Source organism: Gallus gallus, chromosome 11 (genome assembly GCF_016699485.2).
Source record: "Gallus gallus isolate bGalGal1 chromosome 11, bGalGal1.mat.broiler.GRCg7b, whole genome shotgun sequence".
NCBI lineage: Eukaryota > Metazoa > Chordata > Aves > Galliformes > Phasianidae > Gallus > Gallus gallus.
Window position 1 is genome coordinate 8,147,592 of NC_052542.1, and position 22,046 is coordinate 8,169,637.

Sequence of the window (22,046 nt, forward strand, 5' to 3'; positions counted from 1 at the left end):
GAGGTGGGGGTCAGCCTCTTCTCCCACATAACAGCAATAGGATAAGAGGTGTTGGCCTCAAGTTGTGCCAGGGGAGGTTCGGGCTGGATATTAGGATAAACTTCTCAGAAACAGTCGTCAGGCATTGGAGCAGGCAGCCCAGGGGAGGGAGTCACTGTCCCTGGGGGCATTCAAGAAACTTGAGATGTGGCACTGAGGGACACGTTTAGTGGGCATGGTGGGGATGGGTTGGTGGTTGGATTAGATCATCTTAGTGGTCTTTTCCAACCTTAACGATCCTGTGATTCTATGTTACTTTTGATGTCTAATACCATTTGTGAAGTTAGCTAGTAAATGTACTGCACATCCATTACTGTGTGGCACTCCCACTGTGGCCATCCACCACCACCTCACCGCGCAGTAACCTTCCTGGGTTGGCCAGTCCCAGAGTCTGAGCCAGTCCCTATCTGATTTGTTCATCTTTTAAAACCGTTTTGCAATCCTGCAGGTCACAGAAGTTCTGACAAGGTAAACTTGTGGGAACGGGCACTGAGATCAGTGACTGTGACATAACCTCCCTGTTACAGAAGATAGAAAATTATGTGTTTGTGCGCTCCTAGGAATATATGATTGTCCATCGACCCGAACGCCTCACACATGAGTTTTTGATCCTGAGGCCTAAGGGGTCGGGGCCTGCGCTGCGACCGAGCGCCCGACCCGCGCCCACCTGTGCCCCGCGCACGGCTCGGCTTGGCTGAGGGGCGCGGGGCCGATCCGGCGGCGCCCGCGGCGGGCAGGGGGTGGGGAGCGCCCGCCTCTCGCGGCTCGCAGCCGGGTGCCTCCCGCGGGCGCGGCGGGCCCGGCTGGCTACCCAGAGTGCAGCAGGCAGGCAGGCGGCGGCGGCGGCGGCGGGCGGCCGGCTCCCAGCTGCCGGCGCTCCCGGTCCCGTCCCGTCCCTGCGGCGCAGCGGGAGCCGGGCCCAGGCGGCGGCGCGGCCCAGAATGAGAGTGTGAGTGCGATGCTTCCCTCGGCAGCGGCGCCCCGGGCCCAGGCGGCGGCGGCCCCCGCGTGGATGCGGCTCTGGAGCCGGCGCTTCGCCCTGCACAAACATTTCTATAGGACTCATTCGCCCTGCTGAGGAGATCGGCCCGGCCCGGCCGCCCGTCCCCTAACTCCGCACCGCGGAGCGGCTCGCTCAGAGACTGCCGGCCCCGCGCCCGGCCCGGCCCGGCGGGCATGGAGGCCCCCGGCGGCGCCTCGCCGCTCAGCCCCGCGTTGGTGGGCCGCCTCCGCCAGGAGCACGAGAAGGTAACGGCGGCCAGGATGGGGTGCGAGGAGGGGGCGCGGCGGGACCGGGGCCGGGGCCTGGAGCGGGACGGCGGAGCGGGACGAGTGGGGGGGGGGGCTAGGTACGGGGGGGGGCCGACTCGCGCCGGGCCTGCTCGCCGGGGCGGGCACGTGACGGCGGTGACGTCATCGGCGGCGGCCGGGGCGCCCCGCGGCCGGACCCCTCGTGCGGCGGGAGGGGTGGGCCGGGTCTGAGCCCCGGGGGCGGCCCTGCCGCCTCGGGGACCGTTATCGCCGCGCGGCGAGGCGGGCCGCGTGCCGCTCGGCTCCGCTCCGCGCCGTGCCGCGCTCCCTGAGCGGTGCCGCCGCGGGCCTGCACGGCGCGACGCAAAGCGGGCCGCCTCGGAAGCGGGGCGACAGAGCCGAGCGCTTCGTAGGATCGATCCCAAGGAGCCCGGGCGCCCGTTCTGATGGGACCACGGCACGAAGTGTGAGGCACCTCTCCGCGCAGATGACGTCCACCACCTCACACGGGCGGACCGTGCTCGTCGGGCACGGCTGGCCCCGGGACTCGGGCTGCGCTCTGCACGTACACGCTGGCCCACGCTCTTCTGCCCTTCAGTTCTTCTGCTCGTTTATTGTATACGCCTAACATTTTAACAGCTGTTTCTAAAGTGTGCAGGCTAGCTCCTCAGTTGTAACAGAAGGCTTGTGTCTTCACAGTGCGTTGTGCTGTCACCTGTTGTTCTAGTTAAGAGTGAGCAAACCCCACTGTATGTATGTGGTTCTGTAGGCGGTTTTCCAGGTGAGACGTAGGATGTCTGCCTTTGGATAGCATACCTGGTGGTTCCAGGAGATCTGTGTAAGCAGCTGAGCCTTCATGTGGACGTACAGTGAGAGGATCTGCTGGTGTGCCCTGTGTAGTCTGCAGGGACGGCGACCTCCTGTGCTGCTGAGCTGCCCGCTCACGTTCACAGTGGTAACGTTGGGTGAAGAATAAATTTCACAATGAATTGGTGTCACTTGGGCCTAACGTGCAAGTGGGTGCCTCATAACCGTGTCGAATGGTTCCCTGCTCATGGTGAGACCTCTCTGTATGCAAGTTTAAGGCTCTTCTTAAACTGATCTGCTCCATTGCAGAAGAGGTCCAGGATACCATTAATTAAGCCTCTGTTGGGCTGATGGACCTAAATTATACATTAGCATAAGGAAACTGCATAATTTCTGCAAATTGGCTAAAAAATATTGAATGCTAAAGCTTCAGTATGAAGTAACATCAAAGATCTACGTATCTCAGTTACAACGGAGCGTTGTGATGATGATATAGTAGACTTCCCCTCAGTGCAATGAATACACATAATTGAATTACGAGAGCATTTTAAGTTATGAAAATGTTCTATTTTAAGATGGAGGAGGTCTTTTCAGCTGCTTCCTTTCAGCAGTTTGTATTTTTCTCACAGAATTACAGAATTTGAAGGCTCATGGTTTGGTCTTGGCACAGAGATGGAGGAGCCATAGTTACCCCGCACTGTGGTAAACTCCCAACCATAGCAGGAGCTTTGTAATAGTGCAGTTACATCGAGCTGTATCTCTGTGTGCAGGTCTCTAACCGGGCACATAGCGTTTCTTTCAGATGATGTGGTATTATCCTGTTCTGGTAATGCTTGATTGAGAAAAAAGAAACCCATTTATTCCCATTAGTCTGAAGGCAACCGTTGGTGTAGCAGTGGAATACGTTATCTATCTGCAGATTTAAAGATAATATTTGAATTCCTTATGACTGTTTTAACATCCACGCTGTTGCACAACACTGGTATAGCTACGAGTTTGAGATTTTATGTGCTAAAGAGCTGCTGGGGAGAGCACTGGAACTGAGGCCTCCTTCCTGTTTAACAATACAAAAAGAACAGGATGTTCGTGACTTGCCGTCCTTAATCTGATTGGGGCTGCAACTTCCAGGTTAGGACCCCTGGTGAAAAGTAATTTTAATTCTTGTTGAGGAGTGTTTGCCTGTTGGACAGATTTCATCTTGTTAATTTGTGGCGGTAGTAAGACCAAATGGTTAAAAGCAATTTTCAGTGCTCCCACTAAAGGCACTTTGTATAAAAACATGACTTAGAATGTGTATCTGGGGGATAAATTACTGAAGAATATCTAGTAATTTTCATGATAAAGACCATCATTGGAAGCACAGCGCCTGTGTAAAGTTTTGAATATTTCTATAAGAGGAATATGATGTATCTATCATGGATTACTTACAAAAGCAATATATGTTAGCTGAAAATACTGCATGAAGCCTACTGTAAGTTAGTACAGGAATTAGAAAATGAATATTTAAATAAGTGGATTCTCGTGCTATAGAGCCTGCATTTAAGCAGGTTATATGATAGATATTTATTCCTGCGGTCACATGGGTTGGGATTACTGCTAATAGGAAGTTGACAGGTCAGCCTGGTGTGGCTTGGTAGGACTTCTGTAGATGGTGAATTTACAGTGGGCTCTATAGTTTCCAAGCAATGCACTGCAGATAGGTGTAATGGGAGGTATTAGAGAACCAACGAGACCCAGGAGACATCTGTAGAGTGCAAACACAGGCATGGTGAACCTGAAGGATTCCAGTGCTATCCAGCAACATGGTATTCTTTTTTGTTTTTTTGCACTGACAAAACACATTTTTTTATTTTCCTTTTTGGAAAATTAGGATTAGGAAGTAGCTTCCTTGTCACTCACCTTGACAACAAAGCACAATTAGATCTAGTATAGCTATTACCATAAATTACTGTAACTCAGTGGCCACCGTCTATTATGACATGTGCTTAATTTTTATGAATTTAATTGGTGGAGGCTGTACGATCTTTGATTTCCAAATAGTGTTAAAGATGATTCATGCCTGCAGTTTGTTAACGGTTAAACAAATTGTAGGTGGGTTATGAGGTAACGAATCACAGGATCCTAAGCTGAACTCTCATACGATTAGCTAAGCAGCTAGCTCTTCTGTTTAAGACAGTTTCAAGTAATATCTGTGCTATGAAATCAACAGCGTGGCAGTGTTGTGGCTGTTCCTGCAGCCTGAAGAGAGCAGCGAGGATGAGTCTGATCTCGTACCTTTCCCACTGCTGCAGGGCCCACTGGAAACATGGAGCTGTTTGCCTGCGGCCTCACAGGATGAGTCAGTCTGCTTCCTTGTGCAGTGTCTTCCAGGGTATTGCGCTTCTCCCAGCCTGTGTCCGAGTGAGCAGAATTTGGAGAGCCTGGCTGCGAGGCAGTGGTGGGGTAGGGCTTCATTCCTCACACAGTGAGGAAAGCCTATGTAGTATTTGATGCTTTGTTCATCGTACTCATCCTTAAAGGGTCTTGTCTGAAGCTTTATGTGTCATACTACTTTTTAAAAGGTACCTGGTCAGTTACGTCCTCCTCTGTTCTGCTCTGCCTGTTACCTTCCTGTAGCAGTGGGTTCAGTGTTGTCTCATGTGCTGCTTTTGAGTACGAGGGCTATTACAGTCATGATCTGGAAGCTTTGAGACATCACACTTCTTGTTCCTTCAGTGTTAACTGATTGTCCCTTTTACTTTCTTAGCCAATTTTCTGGTATCTCCCTGAGTAACAGTATCTGTTTATGCTGTTATTAATATGAATTAAATACCCACTAGTTTACATAGTTACAAGAATTGTGAAATAAATTACCACATCTTAAATAGATTTCATTTTATAGGGTGATGGAAGTCAAACTTCACCAAAGAGCTTAAAGAATGTTGCCTTTGTTCTAGGGAGGACAAGTCTGTACGTGTCCTGCCTCACCAGTAACTAAAGCAGGCAGGTGAGGTGATACCCTCCTGTTCTGGGGCTGTGCTCCTCCAATAGCCGCCCACAGACCCTGCAGGCAGTTGCAGTGACTGGAGTGCTGTTAAGGAATCATCATTAGGGGATTTGTAAATTCGCATTCCAGAAGTTGTAGGCATAACCTGGCCTATCATACATGAGTGCCTCTTACATTTCTTTCCCTCTTTCAGATGGCGCACTTGTTTTAATTTGAAGTTGTGATTTTGCAGATGGATGTGCTAGCTTGGAACTTGCCATCTTGAGGTGCTCAGAACTGCAGCTGTGCTCATTCTTCATTTTTTGTAGTGGGGCATTAGAGCTCTGGGCTGTGCTGTGCTGTTGCTGTTTTTGCAGTCCCTCTTCCCAACAGGGAGCAGCCAGTGAGCCAGGCCCTGGGCTGCATCATGAAGTGCCGAGGGGAACACAGCAAAGCAGGGCTGTCTTCTCAGCGCTGGGTGTAGGTCTGGGCTCTTGTTTCAGGTAAGGCAGCGTCAAAAGGCAGCTGTCAGCATGGTGCTTTGCCCATGCTGACAGCAGCACTGCTGGTGTCTGGGGGTTTGCAGTGCATCAGGACACCCCAGTTTTCCACTGTTCCCTCTTGTGGCATTCCATCAAGGTGGACAAGGGAAGTTGGTTATGGGGTCAGTCAGGAAAGCCCATCACTCGTGGCAGCCTGTGTTTCTAGAGTTCTTTTGGATTGGGTGTGTCTTCACATCTACTGGGTTAATAGCTATTTTGTTGTAGAGATGTGGAATTTGTAGGAAGAATGGCCAGCGATACACCAAAACCTGCAGACAGGGGGACTGATGGCTGTAGTTTACTCAGGGCTGTGGCTCAGCGCTGAACCACAGCCTGAAGGTACGTCTGCGAGGCGGCTGCCAGCATCCTGTCACTTTGAAGGCAGTCAGCTTGGCTATTGCCAGCAGCACTTACTGCACCGTAGGCTGTATCACAGCTTGCAAAACCTGCCTGAGATGTTTGGTTACTTGGACTGTGGGAGTTTTGTGCTGATGTCTGCTGTTGCCTTGGTGTAGATGTGGAACAGCCACGAGTATGCTCACCTGAAGTAAGCTAAAATACTAAGTTCTGAGTTCTTTAGCTCTGCCTCAAGGTGAGGTTACGTGTTGTAACCTCTGCCCTGCTACCGGGGAAAGACAGGCTCTTGCTGTTTTGTTCTTGCTTCCACCAGTTCCATTGGCATAGAGATGTTTTAACTCATTTAGCAGAAAAGTTCCTTTTGGGAGCCGGAGGGTCTGAAACAGCAAAACCAGCACAGAGCGCTCATGGTTGGACACGAGGAGGAAGGGTGCTGCTCCATGTACTACAACACAGCCTGCCTGGCGGGCACAGCATGCTTCAGAGCGTGGGTAGGGATGCTGCAGGTAACTGAAGCCATTTCTCCATGTAACCTACAGCCACAGCTGGGATTGCAATGTAAAGTCATCTTGAGAGGACAGAATTTCACTGCTGGCCCAAGGGAGATAAGGCATTTTCCTGTGTGCTTTTTAGTTCCTAGGTGTTTCAAGGATAATTCTTGATCATTTTAGTCAGAAGCTGGTTATTACATATTGACAAATGCCAGTTAGTACTAGTCTTTCTGAAAAAGTGTGAGGGTCAAAATTGATACAAAACTATTGGAGCCCCACTCGTTTTCTTGTAGGGCTACATAAAAATTGTCATCGTAATTTTAAATAGGAAGATTTTTTTTTCTTTATAAAGAAACTTGCCAGGATTCAAATTCCTTTATCTCCTTTCCTTCAGTATTCTTCCCAAATACATTTCTTGAAAAGGCATAAATTTCCACCCGAAGGGGATCTTATGCTAATAATTGTTGAAATGTAGTGTTTTTCAGTAATATAATTTAATAAATGAATAGGAGAGCTCAGAAATGCCTTCTTCCTTTCCTTTTAGATCATTCAGTGTGCCGACAGACTGAAGAACTTTTAATAGTTTTATTTCATTTTTAGATTGGAAATGGGGCTCTAGGAAAAACAATTGTGCAAAAGTTAATTTTGTCTTTCTCCATCAGTGGCTGCTGTGTTTTAGGCAAGTACTAGGTGCTTTCCTGGAGGAAGAAATGAAAATTCATTTGGAATGTTTATTTTGCGTGTGAGTTGTTACACCCTCATTACTGAGAGATGATTGAATGTTTGACCACCCATTTGAGCACTTCTGTACTGCAAAGTCATGTGGTGAGCTGGCTATTTCATCTACAAACTTAATTTTATTTCCTGGTTTTGGGGTGCGACAGAGAAATCTCATGCATATGAGTGTGTGGCAGAATGGGTCTTGATACTGCAAGCATTTATAGATGGAGTACCTCATGTGTATGTATCAACCAAAGGTGCACATGAACAAGGTTAAGCAGTTAAACTGCGGGGAGCTGGAGTCATCTGAATTAGATCAGTAGTGGAAATGACCTTGGATTTATTGTTAGCCTTGTAAACATGGGTCTGTGTTGCAGAAGAGCAGCGTATGCTTTCGCTGTAGTTTGTGGAAAGTTCTGAGCAACAAAACCAAGGTTGAGGCTGAGTTCTTCACACGATCCCACACGGCAGGGATGGTCTCCTGAAGGCAAACTGTTGGTTTTGGACTTTATTAGACCCTTACTTTAATTACCGCCTCGTTACTTGCTCTGCTTCCACAAAAAGTATTCCATACTGTCATTTTCCCTAAGTAACTGGAAATGTGATTGAAAGGGATGTTTAAAGTGAGACTAATTCAAGATTAAATAGTCACAAATTATATTATTGCTACATGTAAACAAATTACTTGCATATCTGATTTTATTCAGATTACTTTTCAAGTGGTAAATAATGCTTTATCACTTATATAGTGCTCTTACATCTTTAGAGTGCTTTTCTCACATTAATTAATCATCATTAAACACTCCGAGGTGGGTAGGTTAATACTATTATCCCCGTTTTGCAGATGAAGAAATGTAGACTGAGAGGGTTGCGATTTGCTCAAGGCCATATAGAAGAAATAAAATCAGAGCTGGGATTAGATCTATGTCCCTGGCTTCTAATTTCAGAGGACCAACTCAGTTGAGAGCCACAGTGTTGAAACAACACATACAAGTGTGCACGTGGAAGCAGCACACGTTGGACCTTTAGATGCTGAACTCCCAGCTCAGTGAAATGGAGACTTTGTGCTGTGTTTCCACATCCATGTCCAAAGTGTGGAAATAGCCACTCATTCATTTAGGAATCCTTCCTAGCCTGATGGGGCACTTTTTTTTTTGTCTTCCATTGAAATTAACGTTCAGCCTGGAAATAGCAGTTCTTGAGGCTTGAACGTAGCTGTGTGACTTGGGTGAAGCGCTTTTCGCACATGAGATGTGAATTAAAAACGTGGCGGCTTGCTTTAATGCTCAGAGAGATAGGAATTCCCCTTGGTGTGCTAAACCCACTGCCTTTGTAAGCAGCGCCTAGCTGCTCAGTGCAGAGTGGCATTCATGTGCGTGCACTACACCTTCGAGAGCTCAATAAAATAAGATAGTCCCGCCTGGCTGATCGGAGGCACCACAGAGAGTTCTGTTCAGCTCTGGGTTGCAGGAGCACACGCAGAAGCAACAAGTAGGTAGAAAACAAGGTGGAAGAAGCCTGTACTCTTCTACAGGAGGGTGAGGACCTGCTGAGGAAGGTGACAAATACACATGCAGTAACGGGAACAGGGCAGAGCTCTGCAGGCACGTGGCAGCGACAGAGCTGTGCTGCAGCATCCTGCCAGCAGCTGCCTACCTGCACTCTGGGCTGCAGCTAACTGCTGCTGGATGGAAGGGGCTGTCTGCTTCTTGGTTTTCTTTAGGACTCTGGAAAGCGTTTTTACACCGGTGGGCCCTGTTTTAATAACCAGAGCTGTGGTTAGGTAGTGTCAGATGTGCTGCAGGAGTAGTTCAATAGGTATTTCAGCGTGCAGATAAGCAGCTGATAACCTTGTGTGGGAGAATTCAGGATTATTGGTAGTGCTTCCAGTGTGGGGTCTCAGCAGCAGAGCGGGGCTGGTGGCACCGGTGCCCTCATGGAGGGAACTGAACTGAACCAACAAACAGGTGATCGGTTCTGTTTACCCCGAGAGGACTTCTCATTCCTTAATTGTAACTCCAGATATAAACGATGTGGGGAAGATAAACTAATGATTTTCCCGTGTTTGATTAAAGGCAGAGAATCAAAGGTTTGTTTATATATTTATCTATTTGTTTCTTTGCTACGATAAAACCCATTGTTATCCAAACAGTGCGACTGACCTAATAAAGGACATATGCATAATTGATCTCCTTCTGTTTTTCAATATTTATTTTCTCCCATTTTGTTTTAATGGAGTTCAGTACCAGAAGTGCAGCCTCAAACATTTTTAAGGTGGTATATTTTAGCACTCCTGTAAAAGGCTTCGTTTTATTCTGGCCACTGAAATGAAAAGGTTTGTTGTTGGTTCCACCCTTTAGTATCCCTTCAAGAGAGATTATATCAAAGAAGAAGAATTAAATTAAAATTGATCGGTGTTATTGATTTTCCTTTCCTTTTTTTTTTCTTTAAGGGGATAAAGGGTGATGGAAGCAGTGTGTGCCCCGATACTGTTGTACTGATGGACTACTTTTAGAAAACATAGGAAGCGTATGTGCCCAATTTACATATTTACCAATTAAAAAAGCTTCCAGGAAACATTAAGTAGACTATCTTCTGTAACCTTTAACACTGTAGCTAATGGATATAGCCTGGAAAGTTTCATAGAAGGCCCTCTAAATAATGTAAATGATTATGAATATGTAACTAGTTAATATGCAGCTATGAAAGGATTATCATGTAGAGGTTAATGAACATGCTGCTCTTATGGTTTGCCGGGCTTTTCTTTTTGTGCTTTTAGCTCACGTCATGCATGGAAAGTCATGGATTGGGAATGGAAAGCTTCCTGTCTTTTCCATCTTCATCTTTAATGGGGCAATTAAACTGCAACTTTCTTAAGGATTTCATAAACATTTTGTGTGCTTAATTGTGTGGTGTACTTTACAGTCGCCACCACCAAACCTGAAAGAATGGAATGTGCTGATAGAATATTCCCTGACTCCTTGACTTGGCGCTGTTGCTCTCCATTGTGTGTTAGCATTGTTAGGAAGCATTGCATTCTATGGTTTACGCCTCTTATGGGGGCTTCACTCTTGAAATGAGTTGTATGAACTTGATTTTTGAGTTTGTATCTTGTAGAAGTCTGAATATTTATTCTTAACCTTAAAAAAAATCTAACTTGGGCATTAAAGAAAATATTTGCTTGGAGTTTGATGTGAGGGTTTAAAGCAAATGATGAATTTAAACTTGACTTAAGCAGGAGGAACCTGCTTAAGCTGGCTGAATTTCCCCACGGACTGTGAGGCAGCGTAACCACAAATCTGATCCTCCTCACTTAAGTACTTCACTCGCTTTAAAGAACTATTAGCTGAAAAAGCAGTCCCATTCCTTTTCCCTTTACTCCTACATGAGTAAAGAGTGCAGGATCTGAGATCTGTTCTGCAATAGCTGCACATATGCTAACTAAAAAAAATTGTCTTTCATTCTGTTGTTTGGGGGAAAAAAAAAAAAAAGAATTATCTGCTCCAGTGATTTCAGTGGTAGTTGAATGTATGTTATTGTTTTCTCTGCAAATTTTCTCATTAATTGCTTTCAAATGTTAGCATTATTTTGGTTATAAGAAAAACAAAATTTGTACAAAAAAAGAAAAATAAATAAAAATAATAAAAAAAAAAAAAAGGAGAAGATGTCTAGACATATTTAATTGCCTCCTGGCATCACTGCGTTTCATATAATGGGATGAAATTGTTTGTGTTACGTTTTTGGTAACCGTTGTTCAGAGATCAGAGTATGTTTTGAAAGGCAAAATTTCCACATAATTGTGGAAGAGAAGGTCACAGGTTTCAGCATCTTGGATGTTTAATGTATCTAAAAACGTGGTTTAAAAGTAATTTCATTTTTACAATGTGCTTTATTTTGTAAATGGTCTCTTGGGAAGGCCTGTTACATAAATAAGTGAAATATTCACTTTAAAACTTCCTTTCTTTGACATCCTGAAGTAAGAGAAAGGAAGACAACAGCCTATAATGGTCAGATGTCCTCGTGTTTAAACACAAAATTCATCTATGCTTTTTCAGATTAAAACTGCCAGTAGAAACATCTGCTGATGCACCGATAGAGAAAGAGATGTTTTTGGTGCTGTGGGGTTCATTTGCTTTTGTTTTTTTTAACAAATGAGTGTGGAGGTTACACTGGTATCTTGTTATAAAATGTATTGTTTTCTTATTCTGCAAGCATGTAACACTGAAAACAGATCTGCAGATTGTACAAAATGCTACCTACCTTCTATCATGTGTCACTTAATAGTTATGGAGCGGGTATTGTACCAAAATATGAATTGAAAAGCTGTAATTTTTTTCTCTGGTTATCAGTCTGCATTAGTGTGTGATAAAGTGTGCTGCTTAAGAACTACCATTCAGAAGCCTTTGCGCTGACAAATAAAAATGTAAATAGAAACACCATCAAATCTGTAAAGCGACTGTTGTAGTTTCTGATACATTGACATTGCAGCTGTGTGCTTAGCCTTGTTTTTTTCATGAGTAGTTATCTGTTTTAATGCCAGGTGGTCACTACCTGCCAAGAGAAAATCCAGCACTGGTAAGTGAAAAATGTTTGATTACATGCCTAAAATACTGATCAGTAACCTAGCTGTGTTCTAGTAAAGTTATTGCACTGTTTGTTCTCTAACGATAGCCAAATTCTGTATGTTTTGAGGACTGGAGGTAGCTCGGAATGATTGCAGTGTGCTTAAGATGTTTATATTTTCCACTGATACCATTGCTTTAAATACACTGAACCTTAGTGGTTATTCTCTTAAATACCCATTTCATTCACCATTTTTTCCCTGAGTAACCTTGTGGGATGAATGCTGAATTGAATTTCCACCCCTGCTTGGTGGAAGGGTATTCCCAAGGTAGATTCAATTATTCTTCTTGTTTCTTCTGTAACTGTGAGCTTGTAGGGAAAATGTTTTAGCACACTTGGGGGAAAAAAACCCACAAACAATGTGAAAGTAATGTTTCCATTTCCTCCTTTCCCCCCCCTTCCCCACCCCAGTAAACCATGTTATACTGCTTAGAGAGAAATGATTTGTTTTGTTTAAAAAAAAAAAAAAACAACAAAAAACTGGGCACTTTTTTCTCTGTTGGCAATCTATGGTTAATAGAAAACATGCTTAGTAAATAGTAGTTTTCTATGACATCTGAGGAAAATGTACATTTAATGGTGAATGAAATCTTATATTATGAGTTACTGTGAGATATAACAGTTGATCTTACAGATATCAAATTACAATATATCCATGCTGTGTTTACCATGATTTTACTGAGAGAACAACAGGAGCTGTCTTGATTATTGTCTGCAGGGTTATTGCAGAATCACAGCAACTGCCCCTTTAGTGGCGAGATTAAACCTTTGGTTATACACCATCAAGCATATAATATTTTAAATTTATTTTAAGAGGCTTTTTCTTCATGCCTGAAAGATCTCCAAGCAAATAATTTATATTTAGTGTGTATCAAATGTTTTTAGTTTAAATGCACATAGGCTGCAAGCCCTGGATAAGAGGAAAAAAATCAAGGCAATCTATACACATCATCATATTAAATTCTGACTATCGGCTTGCAAAAATAATCTAAAACTAATATGTTTCCTGTATGTTTAAAATTCAGAGACTGCATTAATTTTCAATAAGGGAAATATTATTGAAGTGCCTACTGGTGCTGCCGTAGTTAAGTTAGTCAGCATTTACATAATACCCGTACTTTTGGGGGACTTTCTGCAGTGTCCAGACCAATTTGGTACAGTGTGAAAATCTGCATCTGCATTCTTTCACAAAGAGGCATTCTTTTTCCGAAATAAACTAATTGAGAGCCTTAAAATTGGAACTGGTTTTTTTTTTACAAGTTTGGGAAGTTGTAACTGTTATTTCCTTCCATATCCACGGCCGAGGTTTGTAGAATGGTGTGGAGAGGTTGACAGTGGGAAGAAGGCTTGCTCGTGTATTGGGTTTTGAGCAAACTGGCCATGATCCTGTGAGTTTGGGGGATTTAGGCACAGAACATCAGAAGGAAAACCTAACTTACTGATGTCTACTGTGTAGAAGAGCAGTTTATAGAGCAGTCACACAGCTTTTACTCTAAAAAAACTATTTAAAATTTAGTACCCTTATTTAGATCCTGATTGTGCAAGAGTTGAGTGCTCTTGTTTCAACTGAATAATTTGTTCGTATAAGACCTTTTAAGTAGTCAGTGACACAGAAGAATGTTAAATAGGATCGGGTGAATAACAATAGGGTTTTAAAATGCCCAACTTCAACATATTTCCATTACATTATTTTCTTTTTCATTTTTTAGTACACCTCTTGAAATGTATTTTTAAACCCATGAATCCGAGGATGGGTCTGATTTAGATGTGGTGTTTCCCTCGCTAGTGATATGAACATAGCTGAAGCCCAGCACCCATTCTGTCCATGCATGTGGTGTCCATGGACTGCACACAAAATGTGACCACGCACTTCAGTTGAACAGGGAGCTCTGCTTCCTTCCTTGACAGTAGCTCTTTGTGTCAATGCATGAAATTGAATGACTGTGTCGAGGCAGGCCCATTTTGGAACGTGGCCGCACTTGGCGATCCCACAGTAGAGGCCTGACAGGCCAGAGGCCGTTGTTCCACCGAATGCAGACGTACATCTTGCTCCTTCCCAAACGTTCTTTCCCCAGCTGTAGGGAGAGGTGGATGGCCAAGGCAGAGTCTGCTTCCAGAGGTCACCAATGTAGATATGATGAATCAGGGCAGTCCAGCCCTGCTGCATCTGAAGCAAGTGATTTCTGCTGTACCCTAATCAGATTATTCGGTGGCGGGCAGCAATCAGACCTTAAAGGCAGTATCTTCTTTCAGATTAATGAAGAAATGTCAAGTGACTTTGAGCCATGAAATGATGGGAGTGCTTAATCCTGCTCTAAGTGGAGGCAGTTTTTTTTCCATACAGTTCTTTTCCTATGGAGTATTCTTTCATGGAAATGAGGTCAAGGCCTTCAGTTTGGGGTCGTTTATTTTTTAGTGAGCAGTCTGCATCATTGTCCTCTTCTCTGAAAATGCAGATCTCTGCAAGTCAGAGGCTGCATTTTCTAAATATCATTAAGTAATTGTTGCTGACACCAAGTTGTCATTACACTGCTTCCCCCAAAACATCTCTTTGAGTTTTGCTGGGATTCGTTGATTTGGCCTTTCTCTTGAAGGAGGTGAATTATGCTTTCAATATAGTGAGTTTAGTGGACAGAGAAACTTGCCTGGTGCGTTGGAAAGATGTTCCATCAAACCCAAGAAGTAGCAAGAGTCTTTTGTGAGTTAGTTCAGTGGAATATAGCTTTAACGTCCAAATGGTTTGAAGTCCTACATTCTTTGTTCAGGACCAGTTCAGCAGCTTAAAATATGAAGTACTCCAGGTATAAAGTAGTGTGATTATAGCAAAGTTCAGCTGTGGAAGAAAATGAGACAAAACAGGAGGAGCAGATAATTTTTCATAATGAATGCTGAAGAAGATTTCACTCTGCTTATGAATCTAAGAAAATCAATGATAATATTTTGAGAGTTGTGTTATCAACTACAGCGTTCATTTTTCAGCACATTTATAGATTGCTTTCCTGAATCATCCTCGGAAAACCTGTAATTTGCATCCTGGGTCAGTGTTGTTAAGTGTGCTGCTCTCTGCTTTCTGTTGCCTTTTATTGCAGAATTTACTACCGTATACAGGATGTTTACTGTTTTAAAGCACAAGTAAACAATATCATCAAACCTGACATTTATATGCTAGCTACTTCATGTAGGAACTGATTTCTGATGATCTTCAGGATGGCAGTTGTCCATTAAAAAGACTTTTTCCAGCAAAATTTAAGTCCTCAAGAGTCTGTTTGGAAAAGAAGGTTTTTTAGAAGGAGTACAGTAGCTTGTTTTGCACACAAAGGAAAATCCCGGTAGCAATTAAAATGCCGCACAGGCCTCCAAAGGGTCAGGTATCTATCATGGGAATAATTGATCCAAGTTCATCAAGTCAGTTCTGTTTTGTATGGCAACATGTGGCCTCTGAGAAGTAGTAGAAGGAACACTCAGCCCATCTATTGTTTGCCAGGATTTGAAGACACAACAGAGTTTGGAACAGTCAGATGATCTTTTGGGAATGTTGATTGTTGATAGGCCCAAAAAGTTAATGTGAAAATCAGAATTAGTTAAAATTTTGCCTATTTATGTCAGCCCAAGAAAAGGTATTGAATCCTTTATAGCAAGTGATACTTTGAAGAATTTGCCTCTTCTAAAATATTGAACTGAATTTTCAGTTATTTTTCTAAATATTGATGGTGGTATAATTGTTGAACTTGGGCATGAAGTGAGATCTGCCAAAGCCTAGTGCAGGGACTGATTCGTAGCACTGTAAAAACTCAAATTCACACACACATTCACCAGTTAAAATAATCATATCCCTGCTTTAATATGAATTATTCTAAAGTAATCTGTAGCTATTGTCATCCCAACTCTTTTTTTAATAAATAACTTATTAATTTATTGAGTGCATGTGCTTAAGAGTAAAATAGTTTTTCTTTGTATTTTTGTGGGTTATGGGATTAATAGCAGAAAAATATTAACTCTGTGTTAGATATGAAATGGACTCAACTTGAATTTGTCAACAGGAAGAAGGTGGAGAGTGATTATGAAGTTCTTCAGGAACGACTCCGTACGTTGCCTGATAAACTGTCCTATGATATCATGGTATGTACTCTGTACAGTTCACAAAAGATAATGGAGTAAAATTTTTAGTAACTCAGGTATCTGCATTAGCAGGGAGATGTTATTCAGGTTGCCATATAGTAGTCAGTAATGGTACATTTATGATAATAGTAGTTAAACCTTTGCTTTTGTTTCTTTCTCTTTTCTTTGAAATCTATTATAAATTACAGTGTTACTGACAACTGAGAACTGATGACATAAATGCTAACACAAAACCTGACACATTTGATATGTAAATCCATTGTATAGAAAACTGTAATTATGAGTGAATTATGGTACTTAGTCACTTCCTTTGAAGCAAGTGGCCGTAGTATTTTCTGATTCATGGAAATAAACCGTAGAACATTGATTTTTACATAAAAAGGTGCTGCTAATTTTTGTTTCACCGATCTTCACATTGACATAGTGATCTTTTCTTTTGCTTTGAATCTTCCATAACAGCCACACAGCTCCCTGTTTAAACTTAACCACGCTGGCTTTAGCTCGCCAGAATTTTGATCAGTTTGGCTGCTCCTTTTCTTTCTCTTCCCGGGTCCAATTCAAGATAGATCTTTGTAGATGGGGGAGCTGTACTGTAAATAACTCAACGGCTCATTCCAGTACAGGGTGTCTGACTGCCTTCTGGCATAGCAGGCTTGCTCAGCATACAGTTGAGTTGTTTGTAAGATGGCAATGCATCAGAGTTCCCAGGTAGTAAAAGGAAGGGTTTCCCTCTCCAGCTCTGGTGGTGCTGCTGCTCTAGATGTTGTGTGTAGTCCTGTGACCTTGCATAAATGCACGGCTGTATGATGTAAAGTGTATGGGAACTGTTGAGTCCCAGCCTGAACCTCTGATTGAGCACCTGGGGAAAGGACCCGGTCAGCCCTGGGAGCACAGGTGAAGGCAATTCAGCTGTGTGAGTGGAAGAGGTGGAGCATGGCTGCACCTCTCTTAGACCTTGTTTAAGGATTTAAGGGCTGACTGCCACTGGGGAAAGGTCTCTTTCTGGATTGTCCCTTCTTGGTGAGGCTTTCCTCTGCAAACCTGGAATCTCTTGATATAGGTGTGCAATCTTCTTCCCTTCCTGTGTAGCACCTTTCTATCATGCCAGTCCTTCTGTCATCACACCTCTGTTGTAACTCCTTTCCCATCATTTCAATCTGTCCAAGTGCTACATAAAGCAAGAAGATTGTATTGTTTTGAAGCATAGAAACAGTACTATTACAAAAACAAACAAACAAAAAAACCCAACTAGATATGGCTTATTTGTAGTTAAAGTCATCATGTCAGCTCACATCTGTTATGTTAAATGTGTATAAATAGTTCCTATCCTGTTAGCCAAATATTTTTGTATGTTTTCAATTTGCTGTCATCATTTTGGGGGGAGAGTGAACAGGCTACCTGAAAACCAAGGGTGCATATGTAGGAAAAACCTTCCCCGCAGCATCATAGTGTTGAGATCCTGCCTACTGCAGAACAGCTCTGAGCTCTGGGAGGCACCTCCTGGATGCTGACACTGGAGAAGAAAGCTTTCCAGGGAAACAGGTTGCCAGGCTGAGTGCTCTCCTTCAACAAACTGCAGTGGGAAAGCAAGTGCATGACCCAAGGGAGTGAGGAAGGTGGCAGAGTAAAGCGGTGCAAACTGACCGAGATTGGTCTCTTTTATCCCAATAAGGAGGAAACTTGAGCTGGCTGAGGTTCTTAGCTCTTCTCCCCCTCCGCTCTAACTCTGGTTGGGTTGCAGCCCAAAGGCAATGAAATGGTGTGGGTTAACTGCTGTTTGTGCCCTGCAGTAGTCCCCCAAACTTATACCGAGGTTTCTATGCACTTAGAATAAAAAGGCACGTACTGAACAAAGCTACAGGTCTTTGAGTTGCTTGTGTAAGAATACATTTTCAAGAATTGTATCTACTAAGAATTTTAAAAAGATAGCGGAGCTGAGCTTGCTTTGACTGGGAAATGAATCTTGTCTGCAAACAGCAAAAACTTAGCTCATCTAAGGAATACTACTTCTGTTATGAAGGCTTCTGTGTTAGAGTAAAGCTGATTTTTATCCGTGTGAATATTCAGTTGTACTGTACTTTGACAAGTTTTCTAGTTAGGTACTACTTTTCTGGTTTTGTAAGTGCAGTACTGAATTCAGATGGATGTTTATGAAGGGTTTGTCATTTAATAACTGCTATAGAGTTTTACTTACTGCTGTGTTTTTTTTTTCTTTAACTAATTGATGAATGACTCTCTAGGTTTATTTTTATTGGTTATTTACAACAGTGCTTTCTGTACCTTTGACAGGTACCTTTTGGTCCTCTTGCCTTCATGCCAGGAAAACTTGTCAACACCAATGAGGTTACTGTTCTGCTTGGTGACAACTGGTTTTCAAAATGCTCAGCGAAGCAGGCTGTTGAGCTGGTCGAGCACAGAAAAAAATGTATGTATATTTTTGAACACAACTTAATAGTCAGCATTCTGTCTTTTCATTTATACATAATATTTGTAGCGTTTACACTGCTCACTTTCCTGTGTGCGCTACCTAATGAATCTTGTTCGTATGTAGTATCAGTTTGCTGCTTGATTTTTGCATCTTTACTTGGTATTTTATCAAATATGGGATCTTTTTAAGAAAAACAGCTGGCAAGAGCTTTATTCCTTTTGTTTGTTTGTTTTTTAATGATAGACTTGCTTAAGTTACCAAAATGCAGGTTGTAAGGTTAGATTGCAAGGTCAGTCAGGATTTTTGTTTACTACAAGTAAAACAAAGCAAAAGGCAAAAAAAAACCTGTCATTTTTGTTTAATGTGAGGAATTCTATGTGCCAGAAAGCAGATGTTGCATTGTACTTTGCTCCTGGTTACTTTATCTCCTGTATTCTGTTTCCTTGTCTCTCTCCTCTTAGTTCCTCATCCCTTTTTTTGGTCTATCTGTGTTGTTCTCCAGCTTACTTCTCCCTCCTGTATGCTTTGCTTCTCTTGTTTTTTTCTTGCTTTTCTGGACTTCTGCTCAGCTGCATTTCTGCCTTTGACATGCCTGTCCATTGGTGTGGAGCAACCCACTGGACCTCCCTAGACCAAGTGCCACTGGTGACCAGCAGATTATTTTATTCACAGCAGATGGTGATTGTAGAGGCAAACAGGCAATTCTTTTTTTGTTTCCAGCTCTTTTCTTGTTGGTGCTGGGATCCTGGCTCTGGCTGGGAGGACCTCTAGCAAACCTTATGCACAACACTCTTGTAACAGAAGTTTGGAGTGTAAGGAAAGAATGAGAGCCTAAGGTACTTGATATAAATATCAAGGAAGGGAAAAAAAAAAAAAGGAAAATAAATAGATACCTAGTAACCTTTGTTGTTTGTTTCAGATAAGCATTTGAGCAAATATTTTTTTCCACATCTTTTTTTCCACATTTTTTTCCACAGTTTAATCTGTGATCTGTCTCATTCCTGAATGACTGTTCTCTGCAGCTTTAGCTTCTGTGTTAAAACTAGCATAAGTACTTTGCGTTTTTGTTTATAAGTTCAGCTATCCGGGTTGCTGTCTGAGGCAGAATACACCAAAGGTTCCCTCTCTGAATACATTTTGTTTTCAATTCTGTGCAAACAAAAGTTGTGTAAGAAAAGTTTTTTTTTTTAATAATTTACTGCATTACTTAAAAATATTCCTCTATAAAGAAGATTACCAAAAGTGTGTGATCTGTGTTTTACCCATTATCTTCCTTAATCTGGTTTTCCTGACAGAACTTTGCATTTTTTTTCTTATTGAACTGAATCTGCATTATTTACTGTGTCTCTTGCAAGATCTCAGGTCTGTATCTCTTCCCTTGAACATCTTCTATTTTATTTCCAGTGCCGCAGAATATTTTTGTCACAGTTAAATTCAGTGAAATCATTTGACCTTTGCATAGTAGATGTTTGAACATTAAGTAGTCTGCTGGGAGACACACAATAAATGCTGGGTTCTTTTCCTTTACGATCTTTTAAATTGCATTTAAAATATGAACTCAGAAATACTCTTTTCTTTTAAAGCAAAATAATCATTGATGCTTGGATATAAACCCTGCATTCAGCTGATAGTTCACTACAGCTGTGTGATGGCTGCCAGTGGGAGGCTCCAAAACACTGATATTAACTAAAAACTTTTTATTTAAGACTATTTTCATTTTGGGATGATAAAAGCCATATTAGCGCATATGATTCTGAAAAAAGATATGTATTACTTCAACAGCTGTAGTTTTCTCTTTCACAGAACCATTTCACACTAGATGAAGACGAACTAGAGGAGATTACTGGAGATTTTATTTGTTTATTCTAATTAGAGAAAAGTTACCTACATGGAACTCCTGTAGGCCATTGCTGTGTAATGGGAATGTTCCACTTGTGGCACAAATGTGAGAGACTGCTGCTTCAGAAGTGCTTGAAGTCTCTAGTGGACTGTGGTTGTTTTGAAAGCTATCACTTCTGCTTTCACTGGCACTTTGCAGCTTACAGTTGTGACGGCCATTTGGTGGCATCGTTATGTGGAAGGGAAGAGTAGGGAGCCAGTGTTCAGCCTGTTTTAATAGCAGGGCTACAGGGCAGGGTAAGAGATCCCTGTGGCTAACATCTCAGCCTCTTGCTGGCCCTGGGCTATTTCTTTGCTGTCCTGGACTGATTTTTGCATGGTCTACCCATGGAAGGCCGCCAGTAAGCAGCAGTGGGCCTGGTGGAGGCCACCCCTGGCCTAACAATTTAGTCAGAGTTTGCAGAAAAGCTTCTTTACCATTGGACTCCTTGGGTATATGTTAGGTAAATACAAAAACAGACGATGTGAGTTTGCATGTTTAAGCAATAGCAGAGTGAGGCATATAGATCAAATGATAGGGCTGAGGATGAAAAAAGCCTTCTAAGTTAGGGGCAGCAATAAGAGCGTACTATATATAAAAGCTTTAAATAGTGCTAATTAGGTCATCCTTTTTGTCATAGTTTCCTTTAATTTGCTTTTTAAAGGAGAATGAGTGGAACAAATGTTTGCTTCTGTGGAATAGTGAAATGCCCAGGCACAGCAGATTAATTTCTTGGTTAAAATCTATTTGATTGAAAGGAAAAATTGGAGGGTGACTGTACTGAATTTTGAAAGTGAGTGCACTTTAACTGATACAGCTGTAGAAAGCCCTATTTTGGGGCTACATTTTTGTTGCTTAGCTTTTGATTTAGATGCAAGCTGTTCAGCATTGTGATTGGTTGAAATGTATTGGGTAAAATTTGGGACAGTCACTCATGTCAAGTGTTACTTTTTCATAAAATATTGATCACGTCTCCCTGAATAATATTGGAGTTGCAGTAAATCTCACTTTTTTTTTGCACATTTTGATGACATCTCTGGATGTTCAGTTAGTTCCAAAACTGTTAAAAAAGCCTGGTGCACTTTATGAAATTGTCAAGTGTGTTTTTAATTGTTTTAAATTTGCTGCAGTTTATTACACCAGGTAGTAATGGGAAACACTTTACACGTATGTTTGTGTGTAAAATGTGAAGAAGCGGTGAAGTAGATTAAAGGATACACACACCAAATTCCATTATAATAAAAGAAATTAGCTTTTTAAGTATGTCACAGTTTAGCACAACAATAATGCAATTGTAGTTTTTTCTCTTAAAATTATCTTGCTTAAGGTACTTCATAATATTTCTGTTCTCCTCAAGGCAAGACTGTATTGTCTCAGAATTCAAAGAGGGAATAAAGATTCTTTTTGTGAATACGGGATTATATCTTTTACGTGTTTGTGATGGCATAAATTACTTTTTTTCCCTATATCAGTAATCGCATTAATTCTTTAAGATGGGAAATTTTTCATTACAATGGTCCCTGTGGTAATTACTATAGAAAGAAATTAGATAGATTTTTCTTGTAAATATTTGTGGATTAATTCAGTATGCTAGGTATTCCAAGTGTCTAAGCACTTTAAAAGGTGGGGAGTTAAAACACACACACAGAACTAGGAGTGGTTTTATCGTGCTAAAAATTTGTCAGATGAAAACCAAAAAATCCCTCTTACAGGAGAACTGTTGAACTATTTAGCAATTGTCTTTGGTACATGTAAGAATACCCTTGCAGTGTCATGCTGCAAATGAATTCATGAAATGAAAATACTGATTACATTAACATACAGT

The 22,046-nt window shown here is 42.2% G+C and overlaps 1 protein-coding gene across 1 annotated transcript in view; it reads left to right on the forward strand.

Moving 5' to 3' along the window:
- Positions 1–834: 834 nt before the first annotated feature.
- Positions 835–22,046, forward strand: part of URI1 (URI1 prefoldin like chaperone) — a 43,443-nt gene continuing 22,231 nt past the window's right edge. Inside the window, exons 1-4 of the mRNA XM_015292429.4 lie at positions 835–1,287; positions 11,713–11,747; positions 15,836–15,914; positions 18,204–18,339. Coding sequence (XP_015147915.2) covers positions 1,216–1,287; positions 11,713–11,747; positions 15,836–15,914; positions 18,204–18,339 — 322 coding nt within the window. The 5' untranslated portion in view covers positions 835–1,215. The remainder of the gene's footprint in view (positions 1,288–11,712; positions 11,748–15,835; positions 15,915–18,203; positions 18,340–22,046) is intronic.